Below are 26206 nucleotides of genomic sequence, written 5' to 3'. Positions count from 1 at the left end.
TTCAATTACTAAATCATTAATTGAACGCACTATTTTGGAGGACTGTTTCTCATTACTGTATGGAGCTACGTCATATACTGTAAATAGCTGTGCACCATGGTCAGACAGACCCTTCTTAACAGAGAAAGTTTTTATTTGATTAAGTTTATCTTGGTCTATAAAAACGTTATCTATCAGTGGGTTGCTTTCCTGTACCACCCAAGTAGGAAAATCATTAACTGACGTCAAATTGAAAGAACCAAATAATACTTAGAGTTTAAGCTTTCTATCGGACTCTTACAGAAAATCTACATTAAAATCCCCACAAACAATAACTTGCTTCCCTCTATCTGACAGCACAACAAAGAATCCAAGGTTTTCAAAAATAGCTGAAAATTTCCCAATTGGGGCCTATACACGGCTACAAGTACCAGTATTTAGTTCAAGCTCACACACCAATGGTTCTATATGTTGCTCTACACAAAATTTTTTAGTTTCTAAATTTTTCACACTATGACAGATTTTAACAATTCCTCCTCTCTCCATACTGTGTCTGGATTTTTCTCCCGAAAGTACTATCGGAAATGAGGAAAGTCCCGCTAGCAATCATGTATCGATAATGGTTCTAGCTAGCATGACGGGCTCCGTCATACTCGGCCGTCGATGGCAGAGAACAATTAGACAACGTTTTCTACGTTGTTGGCTTGGTAGAGGGGGCCAGCGCGTTCTCCAGACCTCACTCTTACAGAGAGGGCGAGAGGCGTGGAAGGGTTAGGAGGGGGGGGGGGGGGGAGTGATGAAGACTGGTGTCGGCGGTTAACCTGGACATTTGTTCGAGACACCAAAATTTAGGAGTGCCATTTTGACTGTAAGTGGGAAGAAACATATTGATGTGTTAAATAATAATAGAAAAATATTACTGCATGCAAACATAAGATGTAAGTTTTAGTCATGCGAGTGGTTTCCGTCTCATCGGTTATCAACATTTTTCAATACTGTGACAACGTCTCTCGCTGCGCGCCTTGTTGCTGGGCGATCGAGAGCGTCCGTTTGATCTCCTCCGGTCCCTGCCGTGACAAAGGTTCCGCTCGCTTCAAGCACCATTGTCGCACCTGTGTGACCTATTGTTATGTGGCTCAGCTAAAGAGCGCGGCAGCCGTGCACCATTCGCGGTACGGAACCACCAGGGCTCGAATCCTACTAACAATTGCCCGGCTTTTTTAAAGGCAAGTACATTCATAATTCAGCTGTTGTTTAGTTTGATTGATACTGGTTTATCGTTAATCGAATGTAAACAATGAAAGCGTTTTAAATGAAATAGATATTTCATTAATGCAAAAAGGCAATTTATTGTAACAGTAAAACATTTGAATGTATTCTTTAGGCACAATTATTTATATTTTCGCTTTATGAAATTTCTTTAATCAATAATGTGAGGCATTTATTAAGTTCATTGCTTCGATAAAATATGTTCTATAACAGCATATTTGAATAAATGAAATCTCAAAATCAAGAACTATAAAATTATTTTTAATGACTAATTGTAATTTGGTGAAATATTTGTTATTATAGAATACATATACAATAACGCTAAACTTTCTTCAGGTTCACAGAACACGAAAAATATTTTGCGTAGGCCATGTTTTTATATCAATTGATGCAAAATACTTTTCAAGCTATGTTAGTTACTGTTTTAGCTTATTTAGAACAACGATAATTCTTTAGCTTTTATTTTTTATAGTTTATATTATTTCATTTGAGGTATGAGCATCTGCCTTTATCCAGAATGCCTAACGGTCTAGAAAAACTGTATGGTTACCAGTACAAAATAAGAAGGCTGGAAAGGAAAGGAAACTCAAAAGTAACCTGGCGTGTTATGAAATTATATCAAGAGTTGCACCGAAACGAGTGACAACTCTGAGAACTCAACATCAAGTACAGTTATAAAAGAAAATACCCAGTCGTGAAAGGTTGATAATAGCAAGCAAATTTACGAAGTTTCTAAATTAACTGGAACTGGGAACAGACAACAGTCTGGTTCTGTCGTCACCACATGAAAGAACTGAAAAAATTGACCCCAAACTGACATCGCCAGAAAGCGTTTACAGACTTTGAGTACAGACCCAGCCATGTGGCCAAGAGTTTTTGAGGACGGCGAAACAGGGTCTTTAGTGAAACAAGATTCACCTAAACCATTGCATAATTACAAATTTCCTTCCAATGACACTAGTTGAAATTTTAGCGCAACTTGTCATGCACAAATTTTAAGCAATGGAGCGCAAGTTTATTCGCTTTCAAAATAAGGCGTTAACTGTTTTGTTGCAAAATTTTCGGCTGTATAGTTAATTCTCTTTCAAACGAGGATTTTAAAAGTTGGAATCAGCTCAGCGAAACTTGAAAACAGCATGAAATTTTCAACAATCATATTCAGGCCCAAAAATCATGGCTGTAAATGAACCAACGGTTACAGTGTTGTAAAAGTATAGGTGCGGCCTTCCAAAGAATTTTCAATGCCGAAATAAATAGTTGGGATGAGGTTCTTAAAAGAATCGTAGCAATTACTAAAATGCTTGGTAAAAGTGGTCTGGCTTTTTAAAGTACAAGCGACAACATGATAAGAGATATCAAGAGTGCAAGGACACTAAACTGGTCCAGTATAAAGGTGACGAAGCAGGAGGTACAATCTAGAATCAAACAATGTAATTCGCGTGCATCCAATGTTCCACGCAGTAGCCGTTCTCTCAGGCGTGTTGTTAATGATACGGCAAAAGCATCCTTGAAAGCCAGTGATTTCTTCAAAATTGTTCAAAAAATATATTCTTTTTTTTCTTTTTTTTTTTTTTTTTCTTTTTTTTTATTATGTACTTTTCGATGGGCAATACTTTTAAAACATTCTCAAGGATAAACTTTGAAACCATTGAGTGGCATGTTACCATTGACTTACTCCCAGTCTTGATGATTCCGTGCCCAGAGCAAACGTAGCTGACCTTGAAACTTCCTGGCAGATTAAAACTCTGTGGCGGACCGAGACTCGAGCTCGGGACCTTTGCCTTTCGCGGGCAAGTGCTCTACCATCCGAACTACCCAAGCACGACCCGTCCTCAAAGCTTCAATTCTGCCAGTACCTCGTCTCCAACTTTCCAAACTTCACAGAAGCTCTTCTGCGAACCTTGCAGAACTAGCACTTCCGGAAGAAGTTTTAATCTGCAGGAAGTTTCATATCAGTGCACACTCCGCTGCAGAGTGAAAATCTCATTCTAGTAGCTCATCTTGCCGTGGCATGAACGAGGGCCATATAGGGGTCGTGTGCTGCAGAGCTCTTTCTTAACAACGTGCGCTGAACAGAGTGTTTGAAACACTGCGATACTTTCCACCTTTCGAATCATCATTATACCAGGCTGTGCGATCTAGTAACAATGGGTGGAGGGTAAAGAATTTTAGCGGCCCCAGGTAGGACAAAAAATGAAGGGCAGTGCTGTGCAGGTGGGTGCGGACAGTGCCAGACAAGCGCAGAACCACATTAGTAGTCGTGCCGCCATCTGTGCGACACCTCGCCAGCGACCACAGAAGGGGTCCTGCAGCGCTTCTTTCTGCGTAGTAAGGGCTGGCTGCGAGACCATCCGGGTCGTACTTCGAGCAATTCCCATAGACGCTCACAATACAAGCACGCGATCTGTCGACCAGCTTCGCTTCTTCCGAGATGATAGTAACCCGAGTGCCGGACCATAATAATCTGTCCTTTATCAAAGTCGCTTATGTCACTGGATTTCACCATTTATGACACGTATCATAGCTAGAATGATTCCCCATTCATCTCTGCTCTGCTTATATGCGTGGGCGTTCAATAAGTTTTCTTCTCGGCCAATTTCAGTTGGGAAAACACAGAATTTGATGTGGAACAACATGGAATATTCCCGCTTCAGCCCCTATAGTTTCTTGAAGTCCTGACAGATGGCGGCGCTATACGTAGCCTTCTGTAAAGGAGGTGCGTTCCAAAGAGAGCTATGATTGTGTTTCTTTTGGCGGGAAATCAGAGCATCGAAGATATCCATAGGCGCTTGCAGAATCTCTCAGATGACTTGTCACTGTACACTGAGTCGCTGGGTGAGGTGTCCGTCATCATCACCATGAGGTCACGCTAATCTGTCCTATGTCCCGCGTGCCGACATAGCACAGGTAACTGTTCCAGTGTTGGATACTCTCATTCAAGGTGATCGACGAATCGTAATCAAACTTAGCGCTGCACAGCTGAACGTGTCTGCTGGTAGTACTGAAACACTCATCCACCGTTTGGTGTACTCAAAGGTGTGCGCCCGCTGAGTTCCTCGCCGCCAAGCAGAAGACCGTAAAGAGCAAAGAAAGAGTTGCCAAATGAAGGATGCACTCCGCGGGAAGCAGTACGTGGGCAGTGGGGAGGTTATTGATGCAGCAAGACGTTGGCTCCGACATCGACCAGTAGAGTGGTTCCACGCGGGCACACAGCCCCTCCCAGTAACGTGGCAAAAGGGTGTCGCATTGAACAGAGATTATGTTGAAAAACAAGGTTTTGCAGCCAAAAGAGAGGGGAATAATATCGTGTACTGGCATCGTTAATGAAATTAATCTGCTTTCAGAAAAATGCATTGCAATACTTATTGAACACTCCTCGTAGTTTCCTTACCATAACAGGTTCCCGAACTCTGCTAGACGGTACTCAGCCTCGCGATGGACAGTGGTCATAATGATTTGGCTCATCAGTGTAAATATCAGGCCAGATAACTCTATAGCCCTATAAGGCTGTGCCAGTACTACGCTCATGCTCATAAATTAAGGATAATGCTGATACATGGTGAAACAACACTCTGGTGGGCGGTTTGAGCGTTTAAATCACCTCGGGGTATGACCATGCGATGCATTTGACCTGCGGTCGTCGCACGGTGGCGCTGCCAGCAGTCTACATACGCAGAGGTGTGTTGGTGCATATCAGAGTACGGTGCAGCGAGTAAGTGTGCAGACGTTTTCAGATGCGCTAATGGTGATTGGGTGTTGAAAATGGCTTAAAGAACACATATTGATTTCGTTATGAGGGGGAGAATACTAGGGCGACTGGAGGCTGGTCAAACACAGCAGGTCGTAGCACAGGCCCTCAGTGTGCCACAAAGTGTGATCTCAAGATTATGGCAACGATTCCATTAGACAGGAAACGTGTCCAGGCGCTACAGTACGGGACGTCCACAGTGTACAACACCATAACAAGACCGATATCTCACCATCAGTGCCCGCAGACGGCCACGGAGTACTACAGGTAGCCTTGCTCGGGACCTTACAGCAGCCACTGGAACACTATGTGTCCAGATGCACAGTCTACAGACGGCTGAACAGACATGGTTTATTCACCCGGACACCTGCAAGGTGCATTCTACTGACCCCTGGTCACAGGAGAGCCCGTGAAGCCTGTGTCAAGAACACAGCTCATGGTCATTGGAACAGTGGTCCCAGGTTACGTTCACGACCGAGTCCAGGTGATTATCACTGGGTTTTCGTCTGGCGTGAACCAGGAACCAGATAACAACCCCTTAATGTCTTTGAAACGGACCTGTATAGAGGTCGTGGTTTGATGGAGAGGGGTGGGATTATAATTGGTGCACGTACACCCATGCATGTCTTTGACAGAGGAACTGTTAACAGGTTAGGTGTATCGGGACGTCATTTTGCACCAGTATGTCCGTCTTTTCATGAGTGCAGTGGGTCCCACCTTCCTTCTGATGGATGACAACGCACAGCACCACTGGAGTAGCCTGCCTGTTCTCCTAACCTAAACCCCATCGAGCACGTCTGGTATGCTCTCGGTCGACATATCGCTGCACGTCTTCAAAACCCTAGGACCCTTCAGGAGCTCCGACAGGCACTGGTGCAAGAATGGGAGGCTATACCCCAGCAGCTGCTCGACCATCTGATCCGGAGTATGCCAACACGTTGTGCGGCCTGTGTACGTGTGCATGGTGATCATATCCCACATTGATGTTGGGCTACATGCGCAGAAAACAGTGGCGTTTTGTAGCACGTGTGTTTCGCGACGGTTTTCTCAACTTATCACCAATATCGTGGACTTACAGATCTGTGTCGTGTGTGTTCTCTATGTGCCTATGTTATTAGCGCCAGTTTTGTGTAGTGCCACGTTGTGTGGCACCACATTCTGCAACTATCCTTAATTTACGAGCATGAGTGTATTAAGAGATAATAGTGAACAGTATGTAGATTGTCTGAAGCAAGCGTGATGAACTCTATTCTTGCGATCTGGTGAGGAAGTCGGCACCCTGGTCGCTGTACACACTTCCTCACGGGTTCAATGAGACCTGTACAATTTCTGTGACGAGAGTGGGAGATGGGCAATACGACCAGTGATCCTTCACTGCCGAAGCCAATTAACTGTGTGACAGCTCGTCGGCTACTTCGCAGAATTACGTACTTCGTTTAACGAGTAGAACTGAACTCCATTACATACCAGCTGTAATTGTGCAAATTCTTACTTCTCTACGGGCAAGAGCACATTCGAACCTCTACAGCACATCCCTAATTGGATCGACCTCGTTCCTGACTGCTGCGCTATGACAGTTTGCCGACTTTGCCAAGAAACTAGCATTCTTGCTAGGAGTGTAATTTCTTCTTCGTACGTGACCTTAGAAAAATATTTTTTTGAGTAAATTATTTGAGTTAACCACTGTTCGCTCCTTTAACTGAAAGTTTGATCGTGCAGGAATCTTTAGGAATGGTAATCGTCAAGTATAAGGACAGACTATGAAAATTTTGTTGTTTTTGAGTGAATCCCTTTTTCGAGGTGCATCGTTATTTAAAACTCACCCTCAGCTACACGAAAACCTAGTCATAATTTTACTAGAGGTGCGCGCATGCTTTCCACTATTGATACTAGTTAGTATTTCCTACAAAATTTGTTAATTGTAACCTCCGTCATCACTCAGTTATAGAATTTTATTTAATTTTAGAGCTTTCACAAAATATCAACAGTTACAATACTGCTTGAAAATAGTGAACCGAAACGTAAAATAAACATACACCTAAGATTGAGGATTTATGTGGGCACCTATTTAGACTATTTTTATAATATCTACTGTGTTCTTCCATAGTCAGTCACTAAGATTTACTTCTCCGCGCAGTAGCATAAAAATCCTAATGATTTAGCCTTCTCTGAAGAAATCACACGCATCCTTCTTAACAGTTCAAAATGAACGATATTACATGACGTAGGTAGGTCAGAGTGTCCTTACCATTTCCTCATGTTCAAATAATTAACAGCAAACTAAACAGAAATATAATTTATTTGTTATACATCAGTTGCTTATATATTCGACTTAAAAATTGTTTCTGCGATGAGGTGCAGTTTTCCAAACATGGTGTGATTAAACCAGGCAAGCGACAAACTACCACACACGCAATTCCCCTAAATTTTGTGAACGCCTTGTTAGTACATCATTTGTTTCATTAGGGATTTGCAGCTACTTCGTCACATACCAGCCAAATGTCTGACGTACAGTCACCACCAGGATACCTGCAACAAATAATATTTTTATTAGCTAGTGGGTCTACAATGTCAAGCACAAGTGGTATGACATACTTTACACTAAGGGCTGCAATGCCCCAAGGCAAGGGGGAACCGTCCTTCCCCCCCCCCCCCCCCCCCCCCCCTCTAGCTCTCAGACAAGGAAAAAAGTTTAGTCAGGTGTTTTTCTTTCAAGACAATGATTTAAAAGAAGGTGTTATGTAGGTTTTTAACTGGGTCGTGACTGGAAATTTTTGATGGCTTCTTACGAAGTCGCAATTCGTCTTCCAAAATATTAAAAATGCTCCATACCTCCAGGTCTGTCTACCCCCTTCCCCTACAAACTATCATATTTATTTATTTATTTATTTATTTACACATCAAGTTCCGTAGGACCAAATTGAGTAGCAAATCTCCAAGGTCATGGAACGTGTCAGTACATTAAATTAAAACATACAAGTAATAACAGATAAAAATAAACTGTGTATGACCCGAAAAAAGTCAATCCATAAGTTTCAGTAAACGCAATCAACAATACGACAAGAATCAGCTTAATTTTTCAAGGAACTCCTCGACAGAATAGAAAGAGTCACCGATGAAGAAACTCTTCAGTTCCGATTTGAAAGCGCGTGGATTACTGCTAAGATTTTTAAATTCGAGTGGTAGCTTATTGAAAATGGATGCAGAAGTATACTGCACACCTTTCTACAAGAGTTTAGGAAGTCCGATCTAAATGCAGGTTTGATTTCTGCAGAGTATTAACTGAGTGAAAGCTGATTATTCTTGGGAATAAGCTAATATTGTCAACAAGAAATGACAGTAGAGGCCTATGTCAAAATACCCAGACTCATGAACAGGGGTCGTCAAGAGGTTCGTGAAGCCGTTTCTGAGCCAAAAATATCCTTTTAGAATGGGAAGAGTTACCCCAAAATATACCACCATACGTCGTAAGCGAGTGAAAATAAGCAAAGTAGACTAATTTTCGTGTCAAACGATCACTCACTTCGGACACCGTTCGAATAGTAAAAATGGCAGCATTAAGTCTTTGAACAAGTTCCTGATCGTGGGATTTCCACAACAGTTTACTATCTATCGGAGCACCTAGAAATTTGAACTGTTCAGTTTCACTAATCATATGCCCATTCTGTTAAATTAAAACGTCAACTTTTGTTGGATTGTGTGTTAGAAATTGTAAAAAATGTGTCTTACTGTGATTTAGGCTTAGTTTATTTTCTACAAGCCATCAATTTAGGTCATGACATGCAATATTTGAAACCGAGCCAATGTTGTACATAACATGATTTACTACCAGGCTAGTGTCATCATCAAACAGAAATATTTTAGAGTTACTGTAATACTAGATGGCATATCATTTATATAAATAAGGAACAGGAGTGGCCCAAACACTAAGCCCTGAGGCACCCCCCACTTGATCGTACCCCACTCAGACCCCAATTCACAGCCATTCTCAAAATTATGAAAAATGACCCTTTGCTGTCTGCTGCTGAGGTAAGAGGTGAACCAATTATGAGCTACTCCTCGTATTTCGTAATGGTCCAACTTATGGAGCAATATTTCATGATCAACACAATCAAACGCCTTAGTTAAATCAAAATATATGCCAAGCATTCGAAATCTTTTGTTTAACCCTTTCAGTACCTCACACAGAAAGGATAATATAACATTTTCAGTTGTTAAACGACTTCTAAAGCCGATCTGTACATTTGATAGCAAATCGTGTGATATAAAATCATCAATTATCCTTACATACACAGCCTTTTCAATAACTTCATCAAACACTGATGGCACAAAAATAGATCTAAAATTATCTACATTATCCCTTTCTCCCTTTTTATAAGGCGGCTTCACTACTGAGTACTTTAATCGCTCGGAAAACTGACCATTCTTAAGGAAAAATTACAAATGTGGCTAAACACAGGGCTAACATGTGCAGCACAGTACTTTAATATTCTGCTAGGCACTCCATCATAACCATGAGACTCCGTAGTCTTCAGTGATTTAATTATTGACTCAATCTCCCCCATGTCTGTATCACAAAGGAGTATTTCAGACATCAATCTCGGACAGGCATTTTCCAAGAAAGTTATATGATTCCCTGTAGAAATTTAATTTTTATTTAATTCACCAGCAATGCTCAGAGAATAATTGTTAAAAACTGTACATATATCTGATTTATCAGTAACAGAAATATTTTTACTACGAACTAAGTTTATATAGTCGATATTGTGCTGCTGACCAGACACTTCATTCCCAACTGACCACATGGTTTTAATTTTATCTTGTGAATTAGATATTCTATTTGCGCACCACATACTCTTTGCCCTCCTAATAATATTTTAAGCACCTTACAATACCGTTTGTAATGGGCTAATGTAGCTTGATTGTGACTACTTCTAGCATTTGCTTTACTCTACCACTCAGGATAAAAGAAATCACATCAACAGTCAGTCAGCATTCATTTTATTTCCGAAAGTATGTGTTTTATTATTCGTCAAAATTGCCACTTTTTAATTCTCTTCATTGGCAGTTCCCTCTATGTTTATTAGAGGATCGTTGTCTCCCTTAATACTCTGAAATTGCGCCAGTACTGTTCGAATTGTCTAATGCAGATAAGCCTATCACTTCACGGAGGAAGTTACCATACTCTGACAAATCTTTCAGTTATCATTTTAAAGCCAGAACTACAAGGAATATGAAGAGGATCTCTCAGACGGTCACTTCCCCAACAGCACTCCTACTTGACTGATTTTGAAGCTTTCGATCACTTAGATCATGCCTACTTGCTGTTTGGGCCCCTACGATTGAAGATTTCTCAGAATACCCAGGAACCACATTGGAGATAATTTTAAATTTCTCAAAATAGCTAATCAACATACCTGGGAAGATCGAGGTCAGATTCAACACCGTAAAGAAGCTCGCTGGCACAGAACTGGTTAACAGAGTGGCTGCGGAAAGGCGGATTCTATTCGGCCTTGCATAACGCCTAACTAGCACACTTAGCAGCACAATATGATCTCAATGTATGGTTACCCGTGGTTCGTTGCAGTACAATTGACGTGTACATGAGTGGACTGCTTTCTGAGCTTTCCATTCCCTTCCAACCAGATCAGGAATGTTTTACTGCCGACAATTTGAGATTGGGTGCGTTCGATAAAGGCATGAGCCACTCTCCCATGACTCACCGGAATTACCAAGACTCCTGAAATCTCTAAGACCAGTCTTCACAGTAACTTCCAGATTGATCAAAGTTAGTTTAACCTTGCAAACAAACGGACAGGAAAGTACCACTTCAGCGCTCCAAATGATGAAACACTCAAAGGGACCTACAATTTGTGTCCCTAGTTTTGGTGAACTCACTAAATCAGGAGCCAACACAACCGTTTTCGTACAGGACGTAGAATCTACGGGGCTTAAAAAGAAGATGAAGTTTTCGATTATGATGAAATACAGGTATATTGTGAAAGGATGTCCACAAAAGCATTTGCCAGGGAGGACTACCAACATATTTTTATTTAACAAACATCCATGTAGTCGGTTCGGTCCCGAACATTTTCTACTTAACTTCTACATTACGTGTGGGTCTTTTTGGTTATTATTATTTCGTTGGTATGATACTGTCATGACCGGCAGCCACAAAAAATACAAGTCTGGGATGATTAAATCACTCGACACTTAAATGGAAAAAATAGAAATGAAAGTGAACTACAAAACAAAACACGCATCATTAGAAGAACAGATAGAGACTAATATAAATTGCTATGAAAAGGCAAGTGACCCAAACAAAATCGCAGTAAAATTGTTTTAACTCCTTGCAAAAATGCGTTACCGTGAATCGAAACATTTTCAGTACGATTCACGGCACTGCACTTTATCCGATGCAAATGACTTTATCAATATTGCTTCGTCTCCCTACACAACAAAGTACAAGGAGATTTAATGATCATAGGCTCATTAAACAAAACATGAACCTGGCTGTACAAGTATTCCTAATAAAAAAAGACATGACGTAAACGTGAAGGTATTTCTAGTTATTGGAAATTTGAATTTATAAACGTCTTCTAGGTACATGAGAAGCGAATGTTGTAACACAAATATCATTATGCAAAACTTATGATGAAAGAGTGAACACTTGTCTGCGTTTTCTTCATTGTGAGAAATATTTTGATAGGATACGTCGCAGTACACTATCGAAATTTTTAATAGGGCAAAATATTTATCAGAGAGGTTTATCTCAGTTGTACGGAAGACATAATTCTGAACACAGACAGTGCAGATTAAAGTGAATGATGACCAATTCCATAACCACAGTGCAGTCAATGAAGAATGGATGAAACAACTGATTACGCTGTACCAATGGAAGATCTTCAGAAATTTGTGAATATGTTAGGTGATAATCCATTTCACGCCCACTGTTGGGTAAAGGTTCCACTAAAGTTGCCCATGCAGTACGACTTTCAGCTAACGCTTCTATGTTTTTACTATGTTTTCTGATATCAACTATTCTCCTCCCAGTGTATCGTCCAGATAAGAATCCTCATCTCACTCCTAAAGCCAGCTCAAGGATAAGCTTTTGATTCAGTAACAAATTTCTTCTGACAATCAACGATACCTTTGCCATTTTATTATCAGTTTGTACCTTATTTTCACTATGTGTTAAATAAAACTGCCCGGGATAATATTTCATTCGCCTTGAGATAGGCAACACATTTTATATCATCTTTATATCCAGGGCAAATTATGTAAGCTGGGTTGTCTGTCTTACGGTGCATGAAATATTTTTCAGGCCAATTTTAGTTTTACACCTTTGTAGTACGTGCAGGAAAACAAAATTTGGCTTTGACCTTTTTCAAATAAAGTGTGAAAGATATTCACTATTTTCCTGATCATCGTATTTATATTTAGTATATTTGCGGTATCTCCTATGGCGATGATAATGCCTGTCGTCTCATCTCGCAGCTTGAGAGTCAGAAAAGTCAACATGTCATAAAACGTTTTGTATATTCTATAGTTTGCTTGTCCCTTCTATTTCTCCCCTTTATACTTCCTTCCAATGCATACTAAGATTTTCCACTCACACGGTTATTACATGTATTTGTCACGATCGCAATTTCGGTCTGTTATGCCACTGCTAAGTGACAGCTCACCACGAAGTGCGTCAATGCATAATCGTTCTTTGTAAGAGAACACTGTCCTGTTTCCATATGTATACTAAATTAGGAGTCTTCGACGTTTGTATAAAAGAACGCAGGACTTTCTTGTCACTGAGGTTTTCCCATTTCTGCACTGCTAGTTCACCTGAGAACTCACGACTAGAGTCGAGCCCACATGCTCACGCACAGGTAGAGAGGTACGAAAAAAATGTTGCAGTGTGGAGTCTGGAGCTACTGGCCGTCGCCTCTAAAGTGAGAACAATCTCTTTGCTGGATCCGTCCCCCGGACTAATACCACACACGTACTAACCACACATTTCCACAGCGTTACTAAAGTGCTTTATTTTTTCCCGTGCCTCCACCATACCCAATATGTACGGCTACATCTTAACTCCGCAAGCCGCCCTATAGAGTGTAGTTGAGGGTGCTTCTTTCCCTGTTCCACTTGCGAGTGGTATATGGGAAGAAAGACAATCGACTATAAGAAGACACCTTTGGCAGAAAAAAAAGATAATACTGCAAAAGACATCAGTATAAGACACACATAACACACTTTCTGAGAGTCCTAGAGCCTAAATATAAAATAATGTACACATTTTTACACGAAGAAAGTTCACAATTCTCGTCGTTTTAGGACATCAATGGGAAGTTTAACAAGCAAAAAGCTGTATGAAACGATTTGATGTTCTGATCGCCAGATTTCGAGGAGGGCTATATAAGGTACCTCTTCTATTCAGGTCACATTTTATTTCCTTATTTTCCAGTTTTACAATTTTGTATCTCGTCTGCAGATATCATGTGGCATTCAATGAGTAAAGCCGCACTACAGAATGCTCGCTGTCGGGAGTAAGATTTCAGCTCCCACGCTGGCTGAAGGAGGCGGTGGACCATATGGCGTTGCCAGTGGACGGCGGTATCAGGCGCTATGGCTAGTCATGAGAATGCCCGTTACGTCAGCAGTGAGGTGCTTAGGGAAAGGACGGTGCCATATGTAGTTTTATTTATGATCGAAACAGGCTTATGTCCATTGAAGTTATTTTATTTTATTGATCGTGACGCAGCCGCTGGTCTGAGACGTTTTTCATTTTTAAAAGCTTATGACTTCTCAAGAAGGCTATATTATTATAGTTGAAACCATGGTCAAGATTTAGTATAAACATAATTAGTGCAACTGTGGACTGTTTTTCATTCGAGATAATCATTATTAATTGTGGCGACATTATCAGTTCATGGTGTTTAGTAAATAAATACATCATAATGGCGTCCCTTCTGAATGCTACCCCGAATAATACAGCTTTCTGCTTCACTACTTGGAATCCTTGGAATCATAGTAAGTAGAAGTGCATTTTACGGAGATCCCGGCGGTGCAGATACTTCTTCTGCGAGGGACATAAACTTCGAGAGGTTCTCGGCAAAACAGGTAGAAACAATCCTACACAATGGCTGACTAAGACAGTCCAAGGACAAATTGTCTTAATCTCCGCAAAACTCGAGTGGAAAAGCACGGCCAGTCACTCTGTATGCTTTTTTACCATCCTCTACGAATTCACTGGCTAAAATGAGACATTTCCGGAGGTTTAGTACAAGTGGGAGGTTCTTGCAAGTTCCGAGTTCAAATTTCGTAGCCAAACGTGGGACGATAACTCTGCCAGTCCAATACGTGAACATACTTACCGTTTTGTACGCTGTAATAAACTGATTTACTATGTACAGTGTTGTTAACATGAGAAATTGGCAAGTCTGACCAACATGTAGATGTACGTTATATGTGGTGGATACAAAAACTGCTGACTGCATGATCTGTACACGAGACTGTTGGTCCTAATGTACTGGTCTGTAATACTGCAGTCTCTTCTCACAACCATGTATACAGACGATTAGCCCTAGTGAAATGGCGTAGTGCACGGCTACGGGATTAGGAGACATGATAAGGAAAAAGGACCCTTACTTCACGTTCTGGTGCATTTTCCGTTATACCTACATCAACATGTATACTTCACAAGCCGCCTTACAGTGTCCTGTACCCCTGTCTTCTCCCCTCTTACCTTTTCCAAACACAAATGGAGCGTGGGAAGAATGACAGTCGGGAAACCGCAGTATCAGCACAACGATTAAAATAACTTTGAGATTGCCACACTGCCGTAGGCTCAATGTTGCCGGCATGCAGCTCCGCATGTGCCTACAAAATTGGAAACGCAGCAAGCACGCGAAGCTCCGGAAAGAACTAGGATTGGATAACGGCTGGTCCCTGCTACTCGACTCGCTGAAACGTCAGCCGCGAAGTAACATGTTGTCCGACTCTTCTTGAAACTTTTTTTTTTTAGTCATCAGTCTTCTGACTGATTTGATTCTCCCGCCACGAATTCCTCTCCGGTGCCAACTGTAACGTTCCCTGGCAGCACACACACTATTAATAAAATGAAATGACATTTAATTGTACTATGTACGCCGCTATGAAGCAATTCGTATGTACTGTAATTGTATAACAAAAAATATTATTTAATTTTGTATAAAGGACGTTGGTTATTATTGTAATATTTTCTGCAATAATATTCTCGATGTATTTATGATTGTAATATTTCTGTACTCATAATGCAATTGCGAAATATGTTAATATCTGCGATGAAAAAAATGTAAAATATAGCCACAGAGGAGAGTAATGTTGTAAGATTACAAAGAGATATTTATTGTCAACAATACTACAAATAGCACTGCATAATGTGCATTCTTTGTCGTCTCCCTCGAGAGCTGAGAGAGAGAGGAACCTGTGACGTAGCATTATATGAATGAGTAGACTTCTTTTGTCTGTATCTATCTTTAGCCGCCATTAGAGGAGAAATTATAAAGGTGTGTAATTTTAATTATTGTTATGGTCTAAATACATTATAATTTATCAAAATTGTGTATTACTAATGTAAATTAGCTTGCCCATGTCATCTGTAATATTTCTTTAAAGAATTTTCAGCACTTTTAGCGATTATCGTTGGTGTTGCTGGGCTGTGCCGCGACCGAACGATTTGCAGCGGCGGCACATTTAAAAAATTGTTCCGCTATAAAATTAACCAAACCCGTAAATCGGGAGCAGGTAAAATTAGCAGTGAATTACGAAATATTTTTCTTTTACAGCGATCCTGAGGCTGACTGAATTTATTACTGGTTTTACATTTGTGCGTTCATAGGCGGATAATTAACGTTGAAGTTGTTAATCTGTTGGTTCTTTCAATTTCTAAAGCAAATAACTTCAACGTATAGTGAAGTGTGTTTTGTCAATGATAATTAAACGTTCAGGTCGGCTTGGCAATATTTAACCATTTTATGCTAACAGAGACAGTCTCGTGTTCCATAGCTAACGCTGGGAAAGAATTCAGTAAATATTTAAAAAACCACTGCATTTAGAAAATGTGTGCCGAGGCCGAAATACGTAAAAAATTTAATTCAAATAATTTTCAAAGTCATACATGTTATTAATCAGTTAGTTTGAATTTATCAGGATGAGAGGGTTGCTAAGGTTCACGTAATTTTAAATGTGCTCAATTCTGTCTAAATGAATTTTTATTACCACACGTAAATAAGGGGTTCTACAACAAAGTTCGTACTGATAGAGTAAATAACAAAAGTATTTAAAGCCATTTCTTCCCCATTTTCATCCATTCATTTTACATTATATATATATATATATATATATATATATATATATATATATATATATATTTATTTATTTATTTTCCATCAAACAACCTTTCATCTCAGATAGCACTTTCAACCTATGTCCTCAATTATTTGCTGGATGTATTCCAACCTTTGTCTTCCTCTACAGTTTTTGCTCCCTACAGCTCCCTCTGGTGCCACGGAGGTCATTTCCCGATGTCTTAACAGATGTCCTGTCACCCTGTCTCTTCTCCTTATCAATGTTTTCCACATAATCATTTCCTCGCCGATTCTGCGCATAACCTACTCATTCCTTACCTTATCAGTCCACCAAATTTTCAACATTCATCTGTAGCATCACAACTCGAATGCTTCAGTTCTCTTCTGTTCCGGCTTTCCCACAGTCCATGTTCCACTACTATATAAAGCTGTGCTCCAAACGTACATTCCCAGAAATTTCTTCCTCAAATTAAGGCCTATGTTTGATACTAGTAGACTCATCTTGACCAAGAATGCCCTTTTTCCAGTGCTGGTCTGTTTTTGATGTGGTCATTGATTCGTCCGTCATTGGTTATTTTGCTGCCAAGGTAGTAGAACTTAAATTCATCTACTTCGTGACCATCAATCCTGATGTTAAGTTTCTCGCTGTTCTAATTTCTGCTACTTCTCATTACTTTCGTCTTTCTTCGATTTACTCTCAATCCATATTCTGTATTTTTTAGACTATTCATTCCATTCAACAGATCACGTAATTTTTCGTCACTTCCACTCAGGATAGCAGTGTCATCAGTGAATCGTATCACTGATATCCTTTCACCTTGAATTTTGATCACACTCTTAACCTTTCTTTTATTGCCCATCATTGCTTCTTCTACGTACAGATTGAATAGAAGGGGCGAAAGATTACGTCCGTGTCTTGCTTCCTTTTTAATCCGAGCACTTCGTTCTTGCTCGTTCTTGCTCGTCCACTTTTAGGCTCTAGTACACATTGTATATACCCATCTCTCCCTGTAGCTTACCTCTATTTTTTCAGAATTTCGAACGTATTGCACCATTTGACATTGACGAACGCTTGTTACATGCCGACAGATGCTCTGAACGTGTCTTGATTTTTCTTTAGTCTTGCTTCCGTTATCAACCGCAATGTCAGAATTCCCTCTCTGTTGTCTTTACCTTTCCCAAAAGCCAAACTGATCGTCATCTGACACATCCTCAATTTTCTTTTCCATTCTTCTGTTTATTATTCTTGTCAGCAACTTAGATGTATGAGCTTTTAAGGTGACTGTGATAATTTTCGCACTTGTCAGCTCTTGCAGTCTTCGGAATTGTTTGGATGATATGTTTCCGAAAGTCGGATGGTATGTCGGACAGACTCATAGTCTCAAAACACCAGCGTGAATAGTCGTTTTGTTGCCACTTTCCCCAATGATTTTAGAAATTCTGATGGAATGTTATCTATCCCTTCTGTCTTATTTGATCTTAAGTGTTCCAAAGCTCTTTTAAATTCTGATTCTAATACTGGATTCCATATCTCTTCTGTGTCGACTCCTGTTTTTTCTTCTATCACATCAGACAAATCCTCTCCCTCATAGAGTCCTTCATTGTACTCTTTCTCCCTATCCGCTCTCTCCTCTGCATTTAACAGCGGAATTCTCGTTGCACTCTTAATGTTACCACCCTTGCTTTTAATTTCACCGAACGCTGTTTTGACTTTACTATAAGTAGAGTCTGTCCTTCCGGCAATATTTTTTTTCGATTTCTTCACATTTTTCATGCAGCCATTTCGTCTTAGCTTCCCTGCACTTCCTATTTATTTCATTCCTCAACGGTTTGTATTTCTGTATACCTGTGTTTCCTGGAACACTTTTGTACTTCCTCCTTTCATCAATCAAATTATATATTTTTTCTGTTATCCATGGTTTCTTCACAGTTACCTCCTTTGTACCTATGTTTTTCTTTCCAACTTCTGTGACTGCCATTTTTAGAGATGTCCATTTCTTTCAACTGTACTGCCTACTGGGCTATTCTTAATTGATGTACCTAAGGCCTTGGCGAACTTCAAGCGAATCTCGTCATTCCTTAGTACTTCCGTATCCCACTTCTTTGTGTATTGATTCTTCCTGACTAATGTCTTGAACTTCAGCCTCATCTTCATCACTACTATATTGTGATTTGAGTCTATGTCTGCACCTGCGTATGCCTTACAATCCATTATCTGATTTCGGAATATCTGTCTGACCACGATGTATTCTAACTGAAATCTTTCCGTATCATCCGGCCTCTTGTGATTCTTGAACAGAGTATTCCGTATTACCAGCTGAAATTTATTTCAGAACTCAGTTGCCCTTCTCCTCTCTAATTCCTTGTCCAAAGTCCACATTCACCTGTAACCATTTCTTCTACTCCTTCCACTGCAACTGCATTCCAGTTCGCCATGACTATTAGATTTTCATCTCCCTGTACGTATTAAATTGTCCTTTCAATATCCTCATACACTTTCTCTTTCTCTTCATTTTCAGCTTGCGACGTCGGTATCCATACCAGAACTATCGTTGCTGTCCATTCTGATAAGAACAACCCTATCACTTAACTGTTCGTAGTAACACACTCTCTGCCCTCCCGTCCTATTCATAACGAATCTTCTAGATCTACATCTACATGACTACTCTGCAATTCACATTTAAGTGCTTGGCAGAGGGTTCATCGAACCACAATCATACTATCTCTCTACCATTCCACTCCCGAACAAAAAAAATGGCTCTGAGCACTATGGGACTCAACTGCTGTGGTCATCAGTCCCCTAGAACTTCCACTCCCGAACAGCGCGCGGGAAAAACGAACACCTAAACCTTTCTGTTCGAGCTCTGATTTCTCTTATTTTATTTTGATGATCATTCCTACCTATGTAGGTTGGGCTCAACAAAATATTTTCGCATTCGGAAGAGAAAGTTGGTGACTGAAATTTTGTAAATAGATCTCGCCGCGACGAAAAACGTCTTCGCTTTAATGACTTCCATCCCAACTCGCGTATCATATCTGCCACACTCTCTCCCCTATTACGTGATAACAGAAAACGAGCTGCCCTTTTTTGCACCCTTTCGGTGTCCTCCGTCAATCCCACCTGGTGAGGATCCCACACCGCGCAGCAATATTCTAACAGGGGACGAACGAGTGTAGTGTAAGCTGTCTCTTTAGTGGACTTGTTGCATCTTCTAAGTGTCCTGCCAATGAAACGCAACCTTTGGCTCGCCTTCCACACAATATTATCTATGTTGTCTTTCCAACTGAAGTTGTTCATGATTTTAACACCCAGGTACTTAGTTGAATTGACAGCCTTGCGAATTGTACTATTTATCGAGTAATCGAATTCCAACGGATTTGTTTTGGAACTCATGTGGAACACCTCACACTTTCCGTTATTTTGCGTCAACTGCCACCTGCCACACCATATAGCAATCTTTTCTAAATCGCTTTGCAACTGATACTGGTCTTCGGATGACCTTACTACGAGGGGCGTTCAGAAAGTAAGCGCCGATCGGTCGCGAAATGGAAACGACTATGAAAATCCGATAAAGCTTTGCACAGATGTGTTGGGTAGTGTCTCTAGTATAACCCCAGTTAGCATCACGTCGCTCTTCTCATTTCTGAGCTCGCAGTGAGTGCGTAAAGATGTCTAGAAAATAGTGTCTGCCGCCAAGTACGAGGGCCTGGTGAGAAATTTCGCCTGAAGCTATGCAGCTAACATTACATAACTGTCGTGCTGTTTCGTCTTCACGACAATTCTCAGCCGCATTCTGCAGGGGCAATGAAGATGCTCCTGCATCGTTTTCAAATGGAAATGTTAGATTACCCACAATACAGTCCGCAATTGTCTCCCCCTGAGTTTCATCTCTGGTCACATGAACCGCTGTCTTTGAAGACAACATTTTGACACAGACAACGAGGTGTAGGCCAGCGTGGAGAATTGGCGGAAAGCACTGGCGGCCGCCTTCTATGATGAGGCTATTGAAAAGTTGGTACAACGCTATGACAAAAGTCTAAGTCAGAACGGCGACTACGTAGAGAAGTAGCTGAAAGGTGTAGCTAATTGTTACAAGTAAAACATTTCTGATGTTCACTGTGGTTTCAATTTGCCAATCAATCGGAGCTTACTTTCTGAACAGGCCTCGTAGATGGTAAATTACAGCATCATCTGCGAACAACCTAAGAGAACTGCTCAGATTGTCACCCAGGTCATTTATATAGATCAGGAACAGCAGAGGTCCCAGGACGCTTCCCTGGGGAACACCTGATATCACTTCAGTTTTACTCGATGATTTGCCGTCTATTACTACGAACTGCGACGTTCCTGATAGGAAATCACGAATCCAGTCGCACAACTGAGACGATACCCCATAGGCCCACAGCTTGATTAGAAGTCGCTTGTGAGGAACGGTGCCAAAAGCTTTCCGGAAATCTAGAAATACGGAATCAACCTGAGATCCCCTGTCGATAGCGGCCATAACTTCGTGCGAATAAAGAGCTAGCTGCGTTGCACAAGAACGATGTTTTCTGAAACCATGCTGATTACGTATCAATAGATCGTTCCCTTCGAGGTGATTAATAATGTTTGAATACAGTATATGCTCCAAAACCCTACTGCAAACCGACGTCAATGATATAGGTCTGTAGTTCGATGGATTACTCCTACTACCCTTCTTAAACACTGGTACGACCTGCGCAATTTTCCAATCTGTAGGTACAGATATATCGGTGAGCGAGCGGTTGTATATAATTGCTAAGTAGGGAGTTATTGTATCAAAGTAATCTGAAAGGAACCTAATCGGTATACAATCTGGACCTGAAGACTTGCCCGTATCAAGCGATTTGAGTTTCTTCGCAACCCCTAAGGTATCTACTTCTAAGAAACTCATGCTAGCAGCTGTTCGTGTTTCAAATTCTGGAATATTCCATTCGTCTTCCCTGGTGAAGGAATTTCGGAAAACTGCGTTCAATAACTCCGCTTTAGCGGCACAGTCGTCGGTAACAGTACCAGCGAAGGTATTGACTGCGTCTTGCCGCTTGTGTACTTTACATACGACCAGAATTTCTTCGGATTTTCTACCAAATTTCGAGACAATGTTTCGTTGTGGAACCTATTAAAGGCATCTCGCATTGAAGTCCGTGCCAAATTTCGCGCGTCTGTAAATTTTAGCCAATCTTCGGGATTTCGCGTTCTTCTGAACTTCGCATGCTTTTTCCGTTGCCTCTGCAACATCGTTCGGACCTGTTTTGTGTACCATGGGGGATCAGTTCAATCTCTTAGCAATTTATGAGGTGTGAATCTCTCAATTGCTATTACTACTATATCTTTGAATTTGAGCTACATCTCGTCTACATTTTCATAGTCAGTTCGGAAGGATTGGAGATTGTCTCTTAGGAAGGCTTCTAGTGACACTTTATCCGATTTTTTAAATAAAATTATTTTGCGTTTGTTCCTGGTGGATTTGGAAGAAACGGTATTGAGCCTAGCTACAACGACCCTGTGATCACTAATCCCTGTATCAGTCATGATGCTGTCTATTTGCTCTGGATTGTTTGTGGCTAAGAGGTCAGGTGTGTTTTCGCAACCATTTACAATTCGCGTGGGTTCGTGGACTAACTGCTCGAAATAATTTTCGGAGAAAGCATTTAGGACAATCTCGGAAGATGTTTTCTGCCTACCACCGGTTTTGAACAAGTATTTTTGCCAACATATCGAGGGATGGTTGAAGTCCCCACCAACTATAACCGTTTGAGTGGGGTATTTATTTGTTACGAGACTCAAATTTTCTCTGAACTGTTCAGCAACTATATTATCGGAGTCTGGGGGTCGGTAGAAGGAGCCAATTATTAACTTAGTTCGGCTGTTAAGTATAACCTCCACCCATACCAATTCGCACCGAGTATCTACTTCGACTTCACTACAAGATAAACCACTACTGACAGACACAAACACTCCACCACAAATTCTGCGTAATCTATCTTTCCTGAACACCGCCTGAGACTTCGTAAAAATTTCTGCAGAACTTATTTCAGGCTTTAGCCAGCTTTCAGTACCTATAACGATTTCAGCTTCTGTGCTTTCTATTAGCTCTTGAAGCTCAGGGACTTTCCCAGCAACAATTTGCAACTACAATTCCGACTGTTCCTTGATCCAAGCACTTCCTGTATTTGCCATGCACCCTTTGAGATTGCAGCCCACCCCGTACTTTCCCGAGGCCTTCTAACCTGAAAAACCGCCCAGTCCACGCCACACAGCCTCCGCTACCCGTGTAGCCGTCAGCTGAGTGTAGTGAACTCCTGACCTATTCAGCGGAACCCGAAACCCCACCACCCTATGGCGCAAGTCAAGGAATCTGCAGCCAACACGGTCGCAAAACCGTCTGAGCCTCTGATTCAGACCCTGCCCCCAGCTCTGCACCAAAGGTCCGCAGTCGGTTCTGTCAACGATGCTGCAGATGGTGAGCTCTGCCTTCATCTCGTAAGCAAGACCGGCAGCCTTCACCAAATCAGATAGCCTCTGGAATCCAGAGAGAATTTCCTCAGACCCAAAGCGGCACCCGTCATTAGTGCCGACATGTGCCACTACCTGCAGCTGGCTGCACCCTGTGCTCTTCATGCCATCCAGAAGGACCCTTTCCACATCAGGAATGACTCCACCCGGAATGCACACTGAGTGCACACTGGATTCCTTCCCCTCCTTAGCCGCCATATCCCTAAGGGGCCCCATTACGCGCCTAACATTGGAGCTCCCAACTACCAATAAGCCCACCCTCTGCGACTGTCCGGACCTTGAAGGCTGAGAAACATCCTCTGAAACAGGGCTGGCAGCTGCATCTGGCTCAGCCAGAGACAGTGCCTGAAACCTGTTTGTCAGACGCACTGGGGAGGCTTTCTGATCAGCCTCCGGGGACGTCTTTCGCTGCCTGCCACGCCTTGGAACGACCTCCCAATCAACCACAGGCGAGAGCTCAGCCCCAATGCGGGCAGCAACCGGGGCAACCACAGCGGCAGATCGATCTGGAGACAGACGGGACGAGGTTTACATCCCCGTGATACCCAAGTCCGGCTCCCCACAGTGGTGCACATTGGCAACAGCCTCAAGCTGCGCGACCGCAGTCAGCTTGCAGCTGTGAGCGAAGGGATGCCAACTCAGCCCTCATCCGAACACAGCAATCACAGTCCCAGTCCATTCTAAGCGATGTTGATTCCTTATGCCAGAAGTCTTACTCCCGTTATACCATTTTCTGCTGCTGTTGATATTATCCGATACTTATCTGATCAGAAATCCTTGTCTTATTTCCACCTGACTTCACTAACGCCTACTATATCTAGATTGAGCCTTTGCATTACCCTTTCAGATTTTCTAGCTTCCCTATCACGTTCAAGCTTCTGATATTCCACGCACCGACATTCCAGAACGTTATCCTTCTGTTGATCATTCAATTCCCCTTGGCAGTCTCCTCCCGGAAATCCGAATGGGGGTTAGTCCGGAATCTTTTGCCAATGGAGAGATCATCATGACACTTTCTCAAGTACAGGCCACATGTCCTGTGGATACATGTTCATATCTTTAACGCAGAGGTTTTCATTGCCTTCTGCATCCTCATGTCGTTGATCATTGTTGATTCTTCCACCATAAGGGGCAGTTTCCCACCACAAGACCAAGAGAGTGCAGCTGAATCTCTGCGCACTCCTCTGCCCGTTTTAACAAGGCCGTTGGCAGAATGAGGGTGATTTCTTATGTCAGAAGTCTTCGTCCGCCAGTGCTGATTATTAATCAAAATTTAAGCAGTGGCCGGTTTCGTACCCGAGACCGAGGATGTTTTGTTTAATCAGAGACACTACCCCTAAGCCATTCGTGCTCCATACGCTGTCTGAATATTAATAGTAAAACTCTCCGTAATGGCCAACACCTCTGTCACGGCGCCTGCCACTGGATTCAAAAGATGGTTCAAATGGCTCTGAGCACTATGGGACTTAACATCTATGGTCATCAGTCCCCTAGAACTTAGAACTACTTAAACCTAACTAACCTAAGGACAGCACACAACACCCAGCCATCACGAGGCAGAGAAAATCCCTGACCCCGCCGGGAATCGAACCCGGGAACCCGGGCGTGGGAAGCGAGAACGCTACCGCGCGACCACGAGATGCTGGCCCTGCCACTGTAGTTTGTGAAATATCTCTGTAACACTCTCGGGTGGACTAAACGATCCCGTAACGAAACGCGCCGCTCTTCTTTGGATCTTCTCTGCTTCTTCCAATCCAACGTAAGAAAGGTCTCAGACTAATGAAGAACGCCTAAGACTCAGTTGAAAAGTGTTTTGTAAGTTACATTTTTCGTTCATCATTCCATTTGCTTACGATTGCCCCAAAGAATTTCAGCCAGACATCTGCCTATCTACATCTACATGAGTACTCTGCAGTTCATACGTAAGTGCTTGGCAGAGGGTTTACCGACCCATTTTCACACTGTTTCCTTACTGTTCCACTACTGCTATTTCTTTCATGTAGTCGTTCCTATTAGGATCGTTCCGGATAATTACTCCCAGGGGTCTTATGGCAGTTACTGCATCCACTGATTTGTTGCCAACAGTTCAATCTCTTCAACTACTAGTATTTATGCGCAGAATGCTACATTTATTTATGTTCAAAGTCAACTCCTCATTCCTGCAGGAAACATCGATCCTCTGCAGGTCCTTTATCGCTACAGTCTTCTGGGTTTGCAACCTTATTGTAGAAAACAGCATCGTGCGCGACTAGCGTCACGGAGCCTCCAACGTTGTCGACTTGAATATCAACGCCAACTGTAAACAGTAACGAGCCATATAACATAACTTTGGGGCACTCTAGGAATCATCTTTAACTGGCTCTATTTCCAGAATGAGATTTTCACTCTGCAGCGGAATGTGCGCTGATATGAAACTTCCTGGCAGATTAAAATTGCGTGCCCGACCGAGACTCGAACTCGGGACCTTTTGCCTTTCGCGGGCAAGTGCTCTACCAACTGAGCTACCGAAGCACGACTCACGCCCGGTACTCACAGCTTTACTTCTGCCAGTACCTCGTCTCCTACCTTCCAAACTTTACAGAAGCTCTCCTGCGAACCTTGCAGAACTAGCACTCCTGAAAGAAAGGATATTGCGGAGACATGGCTTAGCCACAGCCTGGGGGATGTTTCCAGAATGAGATTTTCACTCTGCAGCGGAATGTGCGCTGATATGAAACTTCCTGGCAGATTAAAATTGCGTGCCCGACCGAGACTCGAACTCGGGACCTTTTGCCTTTCGCGGGCAAGTGCTCTACCAACTGAGCTACCGAAGCACGACTCACGCCCGGTACTCACAGCTTTACTTCTGCCAGTACCTCGTCTCCTACCTTCCAAACTTTACAGAAGCTCTCCTGCGAACCTTGCAGAACTAGCACTCCTGAAAGAAAGGATATTGCGGAGACATGGCTTAGCCACAGCCTGGGGGATGTTTCCAGAATGAGATTTTCACTCTGCAGCGGAGTGTGCGCTGATATGAAACTTCCTGGCAGATTAAAACTGTGTGCCCGACCGAGTCGAATTCGGGACCTTTTGCCTTTCGCGGGCAAGTGCTCTACCAACTGAGCTACTGAAGCACGACTCACGCCCGGTACTCACAGCTTTACTTCTGCCAGTACCTCGTCTCCTACCTTCCAAACTTTACAGAAGCTCTCCTGCGAACCATGCAGAACTAGCACTCCTGAAACAAAGGATATTGCGGAGACATGGCTTAGCCACAGCCTGGGGGATGTTTCCAGAATGAGATTTTCACTCTGCAGCGGAGTGTGCGCTGATATGAAACTTCCTGGCAGATTAAAA

General features: G+C 42.1%; 1 protein-coding gene across 1 annotated transcript in view; it reads right to left on the bottom strand.

Annotated features, from left to right (window-relative positions):
- Positions 1 to 7458: 7458 nt before the first annotated feature.
- The window catches only part of LOC124605962 (methanethiol oxidase-like), a 129842-nt gene continuing 111094 nt past the window's right edge, over positions 7459 to 26206 (bottom strand). The window contains exon 10 of the mRNA XM_047137925.1: positions 7459 to 7525. Coding sequence (XP_046993881.1) covers positions 7459 to 7525 — 67 coding nt within the window. The remainder of the gene's footprint in view (positions 7526 to 26206) is intronic.

This window comes from Schistocerca americana, chromosome 3 (genome assembly GCF_021461395.2).
Source record: "Schistocerca americana isolate TAMUIC-IGC-003095 chromosome 3, iqSchAmer2.1, whole genome shotgun sequence".
Classification (NCBI taxonomy): domain Eukaryota; kingdom Metazoa; phylum Arthropoda; class Insecta; order Orthoptera; family Acrididae; genus Schistocerca; species Schistocerca americana.
The sequence above is the reverse complement of the archived record's forward strand: the minus strand, read 5'-3'. Positions and strand labels throughout refer to the sequence as shown.